General features: G+C 44.5%; 1 protein-coding gene across 1 annotated transcript; it reads left to right on the forward strand.

The window, feature by feature from the left end:
• The first annotated feature begins 334 nt into the window (after positions 1-334).
• Nlrp10 (NLR family pyrin domain containing 10) lies at positions 335-7630 on the forward strand. The gene is made up of 3 exons (XM_005075766.4): positions 335-382; positions 4059-4353; positions 5614-7630. Exons 2-3 carry the CDS (start codon positions 4083-4085, stop codon positions 7368-7370), a joined length of 2028 nt encoding a protein of 675 aa, XP_005075823.1. The 5' UTR covers positions 335-382; positions 4059-4082; the 3' UTR covers positions 7371-7630.
• The last annotated feature ends 11340 nt before the right edge of the window (positions 7631-18970 follow it).

The raw sequence follows: 18970 nt of genomic DNA on the forward strand, positions 1-18970 counted from the left end.
ATATTTTACACACACACACACACACACACACACACACACACACACACACACACACACACGTATTCTATAGCCAGCTCCCTGCTCTTGTCTCTCTACTCTGTTTTTTTTTCTGCTCAGTTTATGTTTTATGTCTCCCTATATCTTTTATCTCCTACCTTTTCTGTTTCTATTCTTGGTCCTGCTTTCCTCATTTTAATCTTCTCTCTTTTGGGGACCCAATTTCTCTAGTTGTCTTCTCTGCCTCTAGTCAGGACAGAGTTAACACGATTTCATCTCTTGCCTCCGCCCCTCCAATTAAACTCAGTTCCTGTTTCTATAAATACGTAGATGTTGCTATGAATCTGGCCCAGTGACTTAGACCTTGAGAGCTGACGTTGATGCAGTAAGTGGCCTCCGCTCTTTGTCATCCTATCTGGGCAGTCACGTCTCATTCTTTGATATCCTCATCTTGGCCTTACTCTCTGGTGCTGTGGTTTCTGTGTCTAGCCTGATCTTGGCTAAGGCTTTGGGCAAGTCAGTTCCCATTCCTGCCATTTCCCCTGAACTCCAGGGAGTATTGACTGCGTGCTGAGGCTTGGGATTTGGGGAAGGGAGAAAGGTGGACAGGTTAGAGGGCTGGCTTCCCTCCTCCTTCCACCACTGTCTTTGAGCTCTTTGGAGATCCTGTTAGCTGTTCACCATATAGAATGTAGCTTTGTCAGACATGCTCACACTCGTCTTCTGACCATGAAACCCACACAGCCGCTTCTTCCCACAGCCTATCTTGTTGAAAAGCTTGGGTCCTAATCCGGTCCCTGTTCTCACCCCCCACATTTGAGATTTCTAGCCTGATCCCTCCTTTGGATGCTTGTTGTTGGCATTTAAAAACGCCTCCCTTGCTTGTGAAGACAAAGACCTTCCCTTGGCCTGGTGCTTCCCCATCACTTTGCAGAGTCCCATTTCGGCCAAGTTTCCTGAGACTTCTCTACACACAATCCCTCTACTTCTTTGCCACCTGTCTTCTCCCTAGAATGATCTATGGCCTATAGTTTTATCTCAGGGATGCATGTGCACGTACAGAAATTCCACTCATTACAAAGTCTGTGTCTTCAGTTTTCTTCTTTCTCACCATCACCATCCCTTTTCCCCAAGGTAACTATTTTAGATTTTTAACTTTCTTACGTCTTTGTACACACACACACACACACACACACACACACACACACACACACACACACAGAGAGAGAGTATTGTGCATTTGTTGTATATGTGTGTGAGTGTGTCCTTTGTGCATGCACAGGCCAGAGGATGCCAGGTGTCCTGTTCTGTAACTCTCTCTCTACCTTGTCACATTTGGGACTTTCATTGAGCTTGGAGCTAGACCGGGGTCAACACACCTCAGCCATTCTCATGCACCCCCCCTCAGTGGTCTTATGTGGGTGGCAGAATATGAATTCAAGTCCTCATGCTTGATGCTCAGGTGCCATGCTTACACAGGCAGGGCTCTAACAATCCGAACCATCTCTCTTGCCCCATTACATCCTTGTACTTCTAAACAGTACACACAACTGCTTTTTGACTCAAGGCTTAGGCATCATCCATTGACCTTTTATCCTAATCATTTCCTTACCATCCTTTATAATAAAAACATGCTTCATGTGTATGGGTGCTTTGCCTGAATGTATGTCTGTGCACCATGTGCATGCCTGATGCCCTCAGAGGCCACAAAAGGATATTGGATTCCCTGGGACTGGAGTTATAGATGGTTGTGAGCTGCCATATAGTGCCAGGAATCCATGTCCTCTGGAGGAACAGCCAGAGCTCCCAGCCATGGAGTCACCTTACCAGTCTCTCCGCCACTGTTCTTTCATTGTGGTTGTATTATATCTTAGTTATTAAGTGGTTATGCTGTTATTTCTATGCAAATATTGTCCACCTGAGTGCTTTAGTTTTATGTCTTACTCATTTGTTGCTCCTAAAATATTTGTTTTACTTTAATTTCTAGTTTTCTGGTAATTTACTATTGGCTGTCTGCACCTTTGGTTGTCTCTCCAAAGCTTTTGCAGAAAGACAAAGGCACCAGTTAAATACTGATCCATTGTTCTTTTCATCTTGAAGGCGATTTTTTGAGAAACTGCTCCAAATTTAGAGTGATTTAGTGAAGTCCCTGCTCTCTAGGGCAGCTGACCAGCTGCCCTTTAGGCACATTTAGGAGTGTGTTTGTATCTCTACTTCACAGAGCTCCTGCCTTTTCCCTTTTCCATCTTGTCAGAGCACATCCTGTAGTGGCGTCACCAGTTTGAAGAAATGGTACAGTGGCGATGACAATGCTTCCCTTCCTTTGTCACAGTGCCCCGGTCTGGACTGGGGTCCAGTTGTAAAGAGGACAAGTGGTTTCAGGGAGGAATGTGGAGCATCTTCTGTTCTGTCTGCCCTTTGGCAATACAATAGTTCATGCCTTTGGTCCCTCCCCTGTTTCCCAAGTTTAATGTCTGAAAAATGAGGTAAAAAATTGTTTTTGAGGCAGGGTTTCTCAGTGTTGGCTGTTCTGGAACTCACTCTGTAGACCAGGCTGGTCTCAAACTCAGAGATTCACATGCCTCTGCCTCCCAAGGGGTCAAGTTTTCATCTGGTGAACAATTGCTCATGCCAAGTAACAGATCTGATGAGGGGGCATCTCTGCTTCCCTGCTCACTGAGTTCCTTCATGGGTTCCAGCCCCCACATACTGGGCCTGTAGACAGACGGTATGTATCTGAGAATTTACACCTTTACTTTGAATTCTTACCCCACCAGGTAATAATTAATTGGTGGGTTTTGGGTAAGAGAACCTAGGGTTGGCCTGTGGAGCTGAAAAGGGACCTATTGTATCTCTCCTGGACAGCTGGCTTTTTGTCCTCTTGCCAGGGAGCTGAGTCATCCTCCTGCCTCCAGATCCTCAAGCCTGAGCTTGACTGGTCCAGTGCTCTGCTGTTGTCTTCTTGTCCTTCTGGAATTAGCTTCCCCAGAATCAGCTTCATGGGGAATCCCCTGTATCCCTGTGTCCTGACGTGTTTCTGAAAGGTTTATTCCTTTCACTGGCATTCAGTCAAAATTCTGATATTTGAGTCTTACCAAGTCCATTACAAAGACTCTTTTTGAGCACCTCCAGACATCATACTTCCACAGTCGACCCTCATGACTTTGGATAACAAGTGTCTCCTGGATTCTGAAAGCTTCCTACTGACCACTGTTGTTCCCCTTCCCTTTAGTAGATGCTAAGATCAAGAAGTCACTCGGCCCACCTTTAGCACTAATAGTATTTATTCCCTTCTTGGCCTCATCTGAACTTGATTCCTAACCTGGAGACCGATTTTGGACCCCATGAGAGCCTGAGCTCATGATGCTGATGTGTGAAGCAGTGGACTGAGGATGGAAATTTCCAATCTCCCTATCTCTGCGGCCTCAGCAGATAATGCACAAGTTCTGGAAACATTCACAATCCAGGGCAGGCTCACTTTTGACATTAAAAATACTCAAACATTTTTTTCTTAATGCTAATTTTAAGGAGGCATTGAGTCAAGTTTAAGAGTGCTTTTGGGCATCTGGGGACATTGCTTAGTTGGTAGAGTACTTACCTAACACACATGAACCCTTAGCTTCAATTCCTTTCATTCCACAAAGCCAGGTGTAGTTCTGTTTGGCAGCAATCACAGTACTTGGGAGGTAGAGGCAGGAGGATCAGAAGTTTGAAGTCATTCTCAGCTACAAGAAGAGTTTGAGGCTGGCCTGGGAAACATGAGACCCTGCCACACACACAAAAATATGTCTACAAGAAGGAAGGAAGGTAGGGATGGAGAAGGGGGGGAGGGAGGGCCTTTTATTTCTAGTTACCCACACAGTCACACATGCTATCTGATAGAGCAGGGGTGTTTAGACAATTTCCCCTGCTGTGTCACCCACTTGCCTTCCTCAGAGCTCTGCACATATCTGGTCTCCCCTGGACTCTCCTCAGACTGCCAAGCCCCCAGAGGGCAGGGTGGGTAAGGAGTCTCCAGGCTGCTCCTTACTCAGCACTGCCTCTCTACTTCTCACTTCCAGGAGGCTGGCTGACCTCTGACCACCATGGCACGAGCCAACAATCCCCAGGAGGCATTGCTCTGGGCCTTGACGGATCTTGAGGAGAACAGTTTCAAGACGCTGAAGTTCCACTTACGGGATGTGACCCAGTTTCATCTGGCCCGAGGGGAACTGGAGGGTCTGAGTCCGGTGGACCTAGCATCAAAACTGATCTCAATGTACGGAGCACTGGAAGCCGTGAGAGTGGTGAGCAGGAGCTTGTGGGCCATGAACTTGATGGAGCTTGTCAACTACCTCAGCCAGGTTTGTCTGCATGGTGAGTGCAGCCCGAGAGAGGGAAGTGAGGGCTGTGCCAGAGACATCCCAGGACCCCACAGACTCTAGCAGTCTGTAAATTATACCTTTCCTTTTGCTGCCCTCTCCTTACTGGGGATCCCCAGGGTCTCCAGACATGGGGTCTGAAGAGTGTTGGGTGCAGACCCTGAGCTGAAGGCAGGGGTTTCTGATGTCTTATGACTGGAGCACCTCGCCTCCTAATTGCAGTTGCTGTGCTGGAGAAGGGGGGATGCAGAAAGGGCACGGAGATGGAGGACAGTGTGGGTGGAGCGACTTCCACTAACTAGAAACAACAGCATCAGAGTGTGTGGGTCACTCACACCTCCCCAGTTTCATGACCAGTGACTCATCTGCTGTTCATGGAGGGGTCAGCGGGCTGATGTGAACCTAGGCCGCAGTGGAGCCTAACTAGCTTACCTCTTCTTCTTTTTTGGGGGGGGAGGGAGAGGGGTGCAGGGGCTCTGTTGGCACCTGTGGTCTTTCCCAGTTTCCCTTCATTCCTGAGAGCTCCTGTGCTGCAGAAATGGGAGTGGACAGGCTGGGATGATTGCTCAGTCAGTAAGGGGCTTGTAACACAGGCATAAGAACCTTGGTTCAAAGAGCAGAATCCGTGGGTTTGCTTGTTTGTTTGCTTGTTTTTGTTTAGCTGTTGGGTTAGGGCCTGACCCACCCTTTACCAGGAGCAGATTCCTGCTCCTGCTCCAGCTTTCAGCTTCCCTTCTCTCTCCTTTCCTTTCTCTGTCCTCACCTCACCCCACGAGGAAATTTCACAGGACTTTTCAGGAACCTACACATCCTCACACGCACTGGCGCTGAGGCATACACACCCCTTCCCCCCACACAAGGCACACTCCGTCAGTGCATTCTCACCGGTGTGTGGAGACACAAATGCACTCCCATTCAAACATGCCTACACAGATCACACACACACTAGCTTCACCTCATGAAGTCACAACTATAAACTTCAAAGCAACACAAGGTAGGGAGGGCAAGAGATGAGACTGGAGAGCTAACTCGGGAGGCCTTGCCCCTTTTGAGTGGAGACAGGAGGAGTGGATGGGGTGGGTGTAGGTGGGAGGTGTGGGGAGGGAACTGTGGTTGATATGTAAAATAAACAAACTTAAAAAATGGAAGAAAAAAGAAAAAATAAAAAAACAGAAACAAACACAAAAGAGCAAACTCAAGGTCTGAAGTTTGCCTTCTGTTGTTCCCATCCTGAAACTCCATCTGTGTTACTCAGATTACAGAGAAATCTACCGGGAGCATGTGCGCTGCTTGGAGGAGAGGCAAGATTGGGGTATTAACAGCAGCTGCAATGAACTGCTCATGGTGACCATGTCCAGTCCAGGGAGCTCCGGATCACCTCCCTGTTCAGGCCTGAAATGGGAGGTGGGCCAAGTCAGGGTGGAGGCTTTATTTGCTCCGGAGGCGGAGTCCTACTCAACCTCGCCCATAGTGGTGATGCAAGGATCTGCAGGCACCGGCAAGACAACACTGGCCAGAAAGCTGGTGCAGGACTGGGCCAAAGGGACCCTGTACCCAGGCAGGTTTGATTATGTTTTCTATGTGAGCTGCAGAGAAGTGGTCCTGATGCCCAAGTGTGACCTGCCCAACCTCATCTGCTGGTGTTGCGGAGATAACGAAGCCCCAGTCACAGAGATTCTGAGGCAGCCGGAGAGGCTCCTGTTCATCTTGGATGGCTATGACGAGTTACAGAAGTCCAGTCGTGCAGAGAGTGTGCTACGCATTCTGATTAGGAGAAGGGAGGTACCATGCTCTCTTCTCATCACCACTCGGACTCCGGCTTTGCAGAGTCTGGAGCCCATGCTGGGTGAAAGGCAACATGTCCGTGTCTTAGGTTTCTCTGAGGAGGAGAGGGAGAATTATTTCAACTCCTATTTTACGGATAAGGAGCAAGCAAGAAATGTCCTTGAGTTTGTGCAAAGCAATGATATTCTCTACAAAGCATGCCAGGTTCCGGGCATTTGCTGGGTGGTCTGCTCCTGGCTGGAGAGGAAGATGGCGAGAGGCCAGGAAGTCTCAGAGACACCTAGCAATAGTACAGATATCTTCACTGCTTATGTGTCCACCTTCCTGCCTACTGATGGCAACGAGGACAGCCCTGATCTCACCCGTCACAGGGTCCTGAGGGGTCTGTGCTCCTTGGCAGCTGAGGGGATCCAGCACCAGAGGCTGCTATTTGAAGAAGATATCCTAAGAAAGCACAGTTTAGACGGCTCCAATCTCACTGCCTTCTTAGACAGCATCGACTACCGCGGAGGGTTCGGCATCAAGAAACTCTACAGCTTTCGCCACATCAGCTTCCAGGAATTTTTCTATGCCATGTCCTTCCTTGTGAAGGAGGACCAGAGGCAGCTGGGGGAGGCAACCCACAGAGAAGTGGCAAAGCTGCTTGAGCAGGAGAAGTGTGAAGAGATGACTCTCAGTCTGCAGTTCTTGTTTGACATGCTGAAAAGAGAGGGCACTCTGAGCATGGGGCTGAAGTTCTACTTTAAAATTGCTCCCTCGGTAAGGCAGGATCTGAAATATTTTAAAGAACAAATAGAAACCATGAAGTGCAACAGGCCATGGGATTTGGAGTTCTCTCTCTACGATTCTAAAATAAAGAAGATCACACAAGGAATCCATATAAAAGACATCACCTTCAATATACAACGTTCAGGTGAAAAGAAACCTGGCAAGAGGATGACAGTCTTAGTTGCAAGCAGCATTGATAAGGGGCAGGTACAGAGTCCTCTCTTGAAAACCAATCCCAGCACAAAGAAACAACAGGGGGCTTCTAATGGGAAAAGCAGAGGGACAGAGGAACCTGCTGGGAAGGTTAGAAACAGTAGGATGGTGAGCACAGAAAAGGGGCATATGGAGATGAGGGCTCAGGAGGGTGGTGGGGTGGAGAGACAGGAGGATGGGGAAGGACAGAGAGATGAAAAGGATGGAGAGATGAGGGATCAGATGAATGGGTACCAGAAAGAGTGAAGGGCACAGAGACAAATAGAAGAGAGAACTGTATAATCAAGGACCAGGAGACTTAGCATAGCACGTGCAATGGTTCATTGGAAACAACCAGCCCTTACCACAGATGTATGAGGTTTAGTTAGCATCCTTCCTCCAGGAGCTGTTCAGTACCCCTTATGGTATGAAGTCACTTTGAGTAGTTCCTTCTATGCTTAATCAATGGCTAAGACTTTAAATCTGATGTTAGATCTTTTTCAAATAAAATAAACTGTTTAAATTAATAAAGCAAGAATCATGCATTCTGTAAAATGTGGGCATATATGGAACACACCTGTGCTGGGGCACAGTGGAGCGTCCTGTTGACTCTGTATTCGTGTTCAACTGCTGCTTCAATAAAGAGTAGCTTCCCATTCTTTCTAGAAACTTCTACACATTCTATTGTTAAAAGTGGGCCATGGGTTGTCACTGCCCTAAACACTGGTCTTGGAAGTTCTGCTGTGACCTGACTTAATTCTGTGCTAATCTGAGTATACCAGCTGTGCCATCCACTGACTTTGCTTTAAGCAAAGATGATGCAGTTCCAAGAACGGGTGCACCACCCTTTTCTGCTCTGGGTTTCTACATAGAGGAGGAAAGAAGAAAGGGTTTCTTGCTGTAGGTCTGATGAGTTGACTGAACTCATTTCACAGCTGAGGAACTTGAGGTATAGTCAGGAGCACCTCCTGTTTTCAGACTCCTCAGAGGGTTCTTTGCCAGCATGATAATGCTGCTCAGCGGCTCTTGCTGGCTCTAGTGTGAATGATTGTGGGTCCCTTAGTACCCCATAGAAAACTACAGACAGGACTCATTTGCTTTTCTCGTTTTCCCCCCATGAGTTCCCACAGACAGAAATCCCAGTCATCTGCCAGATGAGCCCAAATGTCTGGGTTCAAGGAACTTAATCTTGAATGGGGAACTTAGGAAACTGTAGCCCTAACTACTAACTAGTTTTAGTTTCCACATGGGAAATGTGGTAGCTTGACATTTGACAACCAGGTCCATGGAAGCTGACCCCACAGATTGTGTGCATATACAAGTAATCTGTGTGCTCATGAGCTTATGTGGAGAGCAAATGATAACTGGATTTCTGACAGCCAGATGCAGCTTAGTGGTACCCATTGAGATAGGCTGTGCTAGGCTAGGCAGTGTGGCACACGCCTTTAAGCCCAGCACTGGGGAGGCAGAGGCAGGCAAATATCTGGGAGTTCGAGACCAGCCTGGTCTACTGAATGAGTTAGGCTCCAAAACAATACAGAGAAACCCTGTCTCGAAAAACAACAAAGAAAAAAAAAGAGATAGGCTGTTTTGTCTCCCCAAAGAGATGATGCCCCAGAAGACCAACTCTTGAATGTCATGAATAATTTGGTAATAATGAAACAGGTACACAGCCATATCCCTGCATGTTCTTGGTACCAAGGATGCCTGTTTAAGCAATGTGAATCTAACACACAATTATGATTTTAGACAATGTTCAAAGGTTTCTCTTGGGAGTCACACTTGATTCAAACTGTCTTGAGCAAAAATTAAATGATCCAACACTTTTATCAAAAGCCAGAAAACAATAAAATACATGTTTTCTAGTTTTGAGCAGTACTGGCTCTATTGTTTTTGTTTTGAAACAGAGTCTTAGGTAACCAAGGCTGGCCTCAAACTTAATATGCAGTCAAGGATGACCTTAAAGTTCTGACCCTTGTACCCGGACCTCTCAGTGGTGGGTATTATAGTATGCTGCTCTTTATACCAATGTCATCATGGATATTTCCCCCCCTCTATTGCTACTTGTTATTTTTTTCTGACACAGGGTCTCTCTACATAGCCCTGGCTGTCTGAACTCACTACATAGATCAAGCTGACTTACAGAAATCAGCCTGCCTCTATCTCTCTAGTGCTGGTATTAAACAAAAGTGCCATCACAACTGGTTTCCTTTGTTGCTACTTTTATTGCTGCCTTTTGCTTTTATTTCAGAGTCACTTTTATGTGTTAGAAAAGATGGCAACTAAAAGCTCCATCTTAAATGATAATTACACCAAACCCATTACCTTCTGGCAGAGAAGGGAAAGGATTCTTACGTGCTCTTAGAAATGTCCCAAACTTCCAGCACTGTGGCCTTAGAAAATAGACATTTCTGCCTGGCAGTCGAGGATTACATGGCCTAGGTAAGATGACCACACCCTCCAGATCAAATCCCTACATCCCAATGACTGCATGAATAAGCATAATTTCCCCAAGGAGGGGTTCAGACAGAAAAAAAATGTGCTACACAAATCCAAGCACCTCTAATGGATTAGGGTTCCTTGGAATGTAGGGGAGACAAGAAGTAAGGGGTGCCTATGCTGACCAGTCTGGAAAATGGCTCTGGTGGCTAGAGCAAGCCGTCACTTCAGGTGGAGAGAGGCTGCGCCCACCCATTCCTTACCTACCCCTCTTTCCCTTTTCATGTTCCCATGACTTCCCTGTCTCTCTACCCTGCTGTGTTGGTTAACACTGGATTGACACTCGCAAGACCCAAAGTTCAGGACAGAGCTAGGTCTATATATGTATCCTGTCTCAGGGACACACAGGTCATATTATCTTTTTGTCCTATACTTAGAACAGAGGGGACTTATTTTCTCCCTTCTCATTGCTCCAGCCCAGAGGCTAAGATTTGTGTTGACCCCCTTGAAGTGGGTTTCCATTGTCTCATTGTCCCCCCTCTTCCTTGTTTTCGATGTGTATTGGTGTTTTGCCTGCATGTCTGTCTGTCTGTGCACCACATGCAGTAGGAGGCCCGAAAAGGGAGCTGCATGCCCTGAAACTGGAGTTAAAAATGCTTGTGAGCCACCATGTGGGTGCTGGAAATTGAACTCGGGTCCTCTGGAATAATAGCCAGTGCTTGTAATTGCAGAGACATCTCCCCCAGTCCATCTCTTTGTTTCTCAAGGAAACATTTTAGGGTCATTTCTGAATGTTGTAAAACATTTTAGAACTACTTTTAGCTCTTGTTGCCCAAGGCCTTGCCTATACCCATGAATCAATGTTGAAAGCACTGGGGTTTCCCTTTCATTGATGATGTTTCTTCTGCAATCAGTGCAGGACTAGGGGGAATCTCTGTATGTCAGAGGTGGTTCTGGGTTCCTGGAGGGTCAGAACTATTTAGTCTTGCTGGCTCCTTATATAATATATTAATATGTTTACTTATTTATTGAGAGGAGGATCCCGTGTAGCTCAAGCTGGCCTGGAACTTGCAGAGGAGCCAAAGCTGAACTTGAACATCTGATTCTCCTGCCTCTGCTCCTGAGATGATCCTTCTAAGGTAATCCTGAGATTACAGATCTGCACCACAGTACCTGGATCATACAGGGCTGGGGATCAAACCCAGAGCTCTGTTGAGGCCACGGCAGCCCTCTACTAACTGAATTATATATCCTGCCCTCAAGTTTCTTTTCTGATCCTCAGATCCAGGCCAATTAGCTAATTTTCATTTAGGGAGGAATAATTGCAGTCATTCTATAATTTGGATAATGTATACTAGAAAATTAGAGTTAAAAAATTCCAATCCACCACTTTAAGCTTTTATTTTTCTTGAAGGACAATACTTTCTATCCTACTTTACAGTTTATTTTAGTCAGGGCTCTTGGAAATATCTGCAGATTTTTTTCAGCCTCAAGCTGTATGGTGCAGTTATGTAAGCAAGACAGGGATCATTTGTGCAGACTTTACTATGACGAACCTAGAACCTTGCAAAATCCTGCATAGAATTAAAGCAGGATAGAGGGTTACAAAGACAGACAATGGTATCCTTCCACCCTTCCTGCCAGAAATTAACCCCAGGAAAATTAACCCCTGGAAACTCAAAGGAGAACTCCCTTGAGCCTAGAGATGGCTCCAGAGGGATCTGCCCTAACAGGCTTCTATAATCAGCTGCCCACTCGGTACTGGGGACTGGACTCAGACCCTCACGTGTGTTTGGCAAGTACATTATGTCCCCATCCCTCTTTCACCTCCACAACTACCTTTTTGAGAGAGAGAGAGGAAGTTTCACTCAATTGCCCGGGTTATCCTTGAACTCATTCTATAGCCCCAAGAGGCCTTGAATTCGTGATCTTCCTGACTCAGTATACCAAGTAGCTGGGGTTATAGACTCTGATGATCAGGTCAATCTCCTAACTGGCCATTATTGAATGTTTCTTTGCCTTTTATTTGTCACTCATAGAGACTCAACATGCTTTGAGTTTTGGCATTTCTTTTAAAATAAAGTTTATTTAAAATTATATAAAATTTTTATATTAAAACATTTATTTAAAATATTTATTTGAGTGTGTGTACATGTATGTGTATGCCTGGCTCCTGAATAGGTCAGTAGATGGCACTGTATCCCTGGAGTTAAAGTTACAGGAGGTTGTGAGCCACAGTGTGGATGGGTGCTGGGAATTGAACCCCGACCTCTTGCAAGAGCAGGAAGTTTATCTCAAGCACTAAGCCACCTCTCCACTTCTGTCCTGCCATTTCTTCATGTTTCATTGTTGAAAGCAGTCTATAAACTGGAATCCCGACTACCTCATTCCTCAGGAGCCTCCTATGTACACAGACTGGACACATTAATAAGGCGCTTGTCTTTCTCTTTTACCACCATTTGTTGCAGGGGTCCATTCTAACTGAGAACCTACTGGGTTGATGAAAATAAAAACCATTTCTTTTTTTATACTACACCAGCAGTTTATAACTATGGATAATACTTTCTGAAAAATAACAGTGGAAAACTAGAAGATTTGGTAAGTGACAAAACTTTTGTTTGCTTGTTTATTTATTTATTTATTTTGAGGCAGGGTCTGATATAGTTCGGTTTGGCCTCCATCTAACTCACCCTGTAACCAAGGCTAGCTTTGAACTTTTGATTCTCCTGCCTCCAGCTCCCAGTGCTGGGACTACTGTCCTGTACCACCATACCCGGTTAAAAGTATACTCTCTCTCTCTCTCTCTCTCTCTCTCTCTCTCTCTCTCTGTCTCTCTCTCTGTCTCTCTCTCTGTCTCTGTCTCTCTCTCTCTGTGTCTCTCTCTCTGTGTCTCTGTCTCTCTCTGTCTCTCTCCCTGTGTCTCTGTCTCTGTCTCTGTCTCTGTCTCTGTCTGTCTCTCTCTCTCTCTCTCTCTCTCTCTCTGGTTTTCAGAGACAGGGTTTCTCCGTAGCTTTGGAGGCTGTCCTGGAACTTGCTCTGTAGACCAGGCTGGCCTCGAACTCACAGAGATCCACCTGCCTCTGCCTCCCGAGTGCTGGGATTAAAGACGTGCACCACCAATGCCCAGCTAAGACTCTCTTCTTAATAAAATTTTACTCCAGCTTCTCTGAGTCCAACTTTCAACCTTTTTTTTTTGCCAGACCACACCTGCACAGTCCAGTTTCAGCAAGAATCCTATTAAGTTGAGTTACAGAAACTCCCGCCCTTTGAGTATAACTGCCTTGGATGTCTTATCAGGTTCTTCACCCTCTATGGCTCTTCAGATGATATTTCATCACCCAGATCTGCCTTCTGGAAGAATCTGGTCAGGTTGGTTGAGCTAGAATCCCCACTACCCCAGATATTTCCATTTAGTGATTTTCTGTGCACAGAAGCCACCTGCTCCATGTGTAAAATGATGGCGATCTATGATAGATGAATGTTGTGGTACTTTTCCTGGTACTGTAGTGGTTCCTGAGTAAAATCCCCTTTTACCACCTGTTGTGTGGTTGTGTGGCTTCTCCACCACAATTCATGATGAATTGTTACCACTTGCTGTGTAATTTGGTGGCCTCCCCATCACGATGCATGGGTCAGACTTAATTCCCTATGTGAGGAGGTCAGGAGACAGAGATCGGTGACTGTTGAGATCAGGCTTCACTGTGAGTACTCTAAAATGGAGCTTTTGGGCCTCGCCTTGCTCCAGGTGGCTTCATTTTATGGAGAGTATTTGGCTCCACTTTTAGTATGAGAGCAGAGGCAGCATGATCACACGGCTCTGTGTGTAAACACCACCTGTCTGAATTCTTCTCTTGAGGCAGTGAATGGGGATGTCTATCATGTATATGTTTCGCTTATTGGTTGATGAATAAAACACTGATTGGCCAGTGGCCAGGCAGGACTTATAGGCGGGGCTACCAGACGAGGAAAATGCTAGGGAGAGGAGGATGGAGAGAGGAGCCACCAGGGAGATGCCATGTAGCTGCTGAGAAGATAGGACACTGGGCATTTTCCAGTAAGATAAGGCCATGTAGAAATACATAGATTAGTAGTTATGGGTTAATAATTAAGAGAGAGCTAGCTAGAAAGAAGCCTAAGCCACCGGCCAAACAGTGATAATTACTATAAGTGTCTGTATGTTTATTTGGGGTTAATGGCTGTGGGACCAGGTGTGACAGAACCTCCATCTATAGCACATGTTCTTAAAAGCAAAAGAAGCATTGAGGCAGGCTAGAAATTCAGTGGAATCCTCCCTCTGGAATCTAGTTGAAGCTTCTTGCTCCCGAGAAGCAAGAACCCCAACTCAGCTCAGTCCTCACTGCATATACCTCCAATTCTAATTGGTGTCTATCCATCTGCTCACCCTCCTGTGATGGGGAAGTCCTGTGTATATGTCAATAAAGCACTATTGGCCAATAGGGAAGCAAGATAGGTGGGACTTTGAGTCCAGGAGGACTCTGGGAAGGAGAAACACAGGAAGTTATCATGTAGCTGCCATAGGGGTAAGAAGTCTGGACCCTTTCTCTGGTAAGAGAAATACTTAGATTAACAATTATGGAGTAAATACTTAAGTCAGAGCTAGCCAGTAAGAAACAATCAAGGCCAACAGCTTCATAATTAATATAGTGTCTTGTGTGTTATTTGGGGACTGCAACACGGCAGAGCCCAGACAACTGGTGGGGAAAAACCAAAGGGGCTGGCAAGGAAAAGGCTTCACTCAACACTCCTAGATCTAGTCTTACACATTACTTCCATGGTTCTTTGGTTCCTCACTCCACCCTTAGGCCTCTGGAGTCCTGTATAGCTCACCTCTGAAGTTCCATTCAACAGGAAGGCCTGGATCAACCCTGCAGCCGTGTGGTTTCACTATGCCTTGCCTCTAGCATTCTCCAGATGAGTTTCTTAATATCTGTCTACCCAGTGAAGTGACTGTCTTTGCAATTATTGTCTTTCTGTATTTACCAAGGCTTCTTTGAACTTCTTGAACTATTCCTGTGGCCTTTTAACCTTTTGGTAGCTATTCTATAACACACACACACACACACACACAGAGGAAGTGAGTATGTGATCTGATTGTTAATATAAGTATGTTGGTGCAAAAGCACAGATATCATCTCAAGGGGGAAAAACCATTTGGTTTGTTCTGAAGCCAAATATGAGAGATGATTACCCAGGAACACAGGTTCAAATTTTCCCAAATACTATTCTAACATGGTAACAGTTCCATGGTAACAGAACAAGGGACTTCATAAGTCAAGACACTTTCTAATTACAGTGGTGGAAACATGAGGTAGGTGGTTTCTAGAAGGATGGGGAGATCTGGGTTATAGGCCTCAGATACATTCTGAGGGCATTCCCAGTTTTTGGGTTGGTGGAAACTAGTGCTCTTTTAAATTGATGTATCCTAGAAGGTTTCCTATGATGGTCATAAGGACACGAGGTTACACATAGAGCATAATGGCTATCCAAGAGGCTGAGATAGCCCCCAATTATTTTAATTAGGCTGTGGACCTGCAATATTTCAACTGCTTTTTAGTCTCATAATCACTGAAGTTCTCCTCAGTCAAGCAGCCTTTGTCATCACAGCTTTCTGGGAGCTTTCCTCTATGGAAGCAAAGACAGAATAAAAGGCAGTTGTGAAGAGAAACCTGGGCCCCTTGGCAAATTGTAGCCAACTAAACTTATGTAACATTTACATACATTGTTATTTAACAAGTTCCAATGTTATAAAAAGGCTCAAGAATGTCAGTTTATTTTTTGCATAGTAAACTCATGACAGTGGCCTTATCTACGAAACCCTGGAAAGCCCCCCCCCATCCACAAACCAGTAAGCGGGCCAATAATATATGTTATGTTGATAAGTTGTCACATACTCTTTGAGCTCACTGAAAAGCTGACCCTGATAGTGGTGCTGTGCCCACCCCTTGTCAGACCCAAGCATGTTGGTTTGTTTTAAATTGTTCTCCAAAGCCACTTATCTAGAGGTAAGGCTGATCTTCCTAACTGTGAAACAGATAATCAAAACAACCCAAGTGTAAAATCACTATGCCTGAGAACAGGCAGAAGCAAACTATGTCTAACATGTTATTTGCTTATCTCATGATATGAAAGCCTCTACTGTGGGAAAGAGAGCTAGAAAATCAGCCATGAGCTCAACTGGGAATTCCAGTTAGCCGGAGGCTGCCCCACCTTCCTTCCTCAGGTTCTTTTCTGCTGGGTGTTGCAAACACCTTATCTAATCTCTCTCTTTGTCCCCACATCCTGCCCCTCAAACTATGAGAAATAAATTTCTCTTGTTTACAAGCCACTTGGTTTATGCTGTTTTATTATAGCCCTTAAATGGACTTAGATACAATGTGAACTTATATGAGTTTCTATTTCTCCTCAACATAAGGAATTAGACTTTTATAAAAGGTAATTAACCTTGTATAAATTTACAGTTATATATCAAGGCTCTGCTGGACACAAGTAAATCCTGGGCATGGAGGCAAATGTGATAAAGGGACCTATATTAGGCTAAGCATGTCCAAATCATGCCAGAGATGGTAGAATATTTTTGTTTTGCTAGAGATGACAATGAACATTACTTATGTTGGTATTGCTGGTTGAGTGGTCATAAAATATAATTGGTAAGAAGACCAGAGGTATTCACTAAAAATATTAGAGACACTCAACGGGGGTTGAATAATTCTTGTTCCACATATCTTTTTAAGATTTATTTATTTATAAGGGGGAGCTCTTGAATCCCAGACTGATGGTTGAGAGGCCAACAGGTGACTAATCCAGACTCCATGAATGTAGTCTCAGTGAGGAGACCACAGAAATCACTGGGGCCTTGGGTAGTAAATCAGTGTTCACCATGGTTTATCAATGAGCTTTGGGAGCCCATTCCAAATAGAGGGATGCTCCCTCAGCTTGGACACATGGGGAAGGGCCTAGGTCCTGCCCAGGATGAAATGACAGACTTTAGAGATTCCCACCCCCCAAGGAGGCCCTCACCCTCCCTGGGGAATGATGTGGGGATTGGGTGGGGGGCTGGGGGCCTAGTGGAGGGAAAAGGGAGGAGGGGTGGGAGAGAGAGCTCGGACTGACATGTGAAACATTCACATTTCTTTTTCAACAAAAAAGGGTATTTATTGGTTCACATAACTGCAAAGTCCATGGGATATACCACTAGCTTCAGGCACGGTTGGATCCAGGGGCATAAACGTTGTCATCAGAACTCAAGTCTTTCAGTCTTCTGTCTCTGTTCCCCTCTGCACGGGCTTCATTTTTCTGCCTGGCTCATTCAACATAGTAGGCCCTGTTGGGTTGAGTTTTTCTCCTACAAAGCTACAGCATTTAAGTAAAGAGAACGTCTCCACAACTGAGTAAAATACCTAGGGTTGATTATCATTGGACAAACTTGAATCGTGCATCCATTCTGGAACCAATCACTAGAGTCAAGACGGACTTTGTTGATTGATGAGGTTGGAAAACATGTCCAGCACAAGATGCAACAAGACTATCTAAATTCCATGAACTAAAAATTGGAAGAGAGGGTTTCAAAAAACTCCAGGAAGTTGTTATAGTGAGATGGAATGGACACTGGGCAATAAAAAATAAAGTCCAGGATTAAGACAAGGTACAAAGAGCTTAATCTTTACCCCTAAAGTAGATTTATAGTAGCTGATATTTCTTCCTTGGTAATCAAATTCTAAAAAAAAAATCACTAGGAGTAATGTCTGTCCTGTCCTCAGGAAACCCACAATTCGCTTGAATGAACAATAATTTCCATTAGCATCATACTCTGGGATTCACCACAGTGTTTCCATTCAAGTCAGATTTGTCAGTGCCTCACTACATTGGTGATGTGAATGAAACAGGAAAACTAGCCTCCTACTTGGCAAACAGGTCTGTGAGGCTATTTAAGTTAGAGGCAAATTAAGTTCTGTGGTAAAGTTCTGTTGCTTTATGTCTTATCAAGGTAAACATAATTTCTGAGTCCTGGTCAATCATATTTTTTTCTTAGTTATCACAGAAAAAAAAGCAATGTATTCTGCTTTCAACCTGCTATACTCCTGTTAGATCAAACAGATGGTTTGGGTATTGGAAATAAGCAGGTTTATTCTCTACTTAAAGTTGCTGGTCTAAGAATATACAGCATGGTCCTTCCTTTTGGAATATTAAGTTCTGGCGGGATGAGGTACAGGTTCCTTCTATTCAAAATTCATTGGTGGAACTGGGCACAAGAGAGGCTGAAACTGTAGTATTCTTAGGGATAGTTAGTATGATTGCAGTAGCATGTCAAAATAGGCAGGTTAAGAGCTGAAGACAGGTAAACAGATGAGTAACTTTATCAGGGCCAGCCATACCAATAGTTAAGCTATAATCTGGAAGAACAGGCAGACAAAAATGAAGCTCTATAAATTGGTTTTTGTCTTGGGTACTCCAGAGTTAATCCACAGGGTTTACTCCAGACATAATTTTTTGGATCTTAAAGGGCCAGTTGGGTATAGAAGCTTTCATTTTCCTGCTCATATATGCAAGAACTGTCAGCTTAGGCTATATCCTCAATGTAGACTTGAGATTCTAGTTAAGAGTTTATGCTACATCTGGGAGCAACAGGATAGTAGAGCCAGGTTTGTGGTAGTTGGCTTTACGGTCTTTGGTAATCAAGTCTTCACCTTCTGTAATACAGCCCATCTCCAAGAATCATCTTAAAGGCAAGTCAAGGCCTCAGACAGGTTGGGTGACACTGCTGTGAGATTTAGATAAGCTCTGGTATTTACCTTAAGTTTTAGTTTTTTCTACTTAACCAATTACTGATTAGGATCAGAGGGAATGACTGGCAGTGTAGATTTTTTATTTATTTATTTTCCTGCAAATACAGTAAAAAGAAAAAGCTAATGTAGAGGTAATAGAAAAGTGAATCTGTAATTTCTTCTTTACAAATAACAGCTGCATGCACAAGCAGAAGTCATCCAAATTTTGAATTGCTGTCTGTGAGCAGTTTAGTGTAAAACTGATTTGCTGATTTATGTTGAGAATCACATAACCATGGTTACAATATAAGAAATGAGGATATAAAGAAGGCAGTTCCAATGTTTACCCAATGTACTCAAGAGTAGCTGATGACAGTTGTCCCTTAATGTAGTTGAGGGATGAAATTTTCTCAGGTCACAAATTAAAGTCTTGTTCACTATGACATGATTTCAATATTGAGGAATTTTATCCATTCTACAAAAAATAATCTTAATGTCTTAAGAGTACTTCATAGTAAGGAATAAAGTCAGCCATTCTGAACTAGTGTAAAGTGATAGTATGAGACAGATGTTATTCCATTAAAATATTCACAAGGACAGAAACTCAAGAACACTGAAAAAATCCTTAGCTGCCATTTATAGATT

The sequence above is a fragment of the Mesocricetus auratus genome, unplaced genomic scaffold (genome assembly GCF_017639785.1).
Source record: "Mesocricetus auratus isolate SY011 unplaced genomic scaffold, BCM_Maur_2.0 Super-Scaffold_4256, whole genome shotgun sequence".
Lineage (NCBI taxonomy): Eukaryota > Metazoa > Chordata > Mammalia > Rodentia > Cricetidae > Mesocricetus > Mesocricetus auratus.

Bases quoted from the DNA above. Each gene is read 5' to 3' on its own strand.
- Nlrp10 (XM_005075766.4), top strand. From the start codon at position 4,083: ATGGCACGAGCCAACAATCCCCAGGAGGCATTGCTCTGGGCCTTGACG. The intron at 4,354-5,613 runs GTGAGTGCAGCC...TGTGTTACTCAG, and splicing joins CAGCCAGGTTTGTCTGCATG to ATTACAGAGAAATCTACCGG.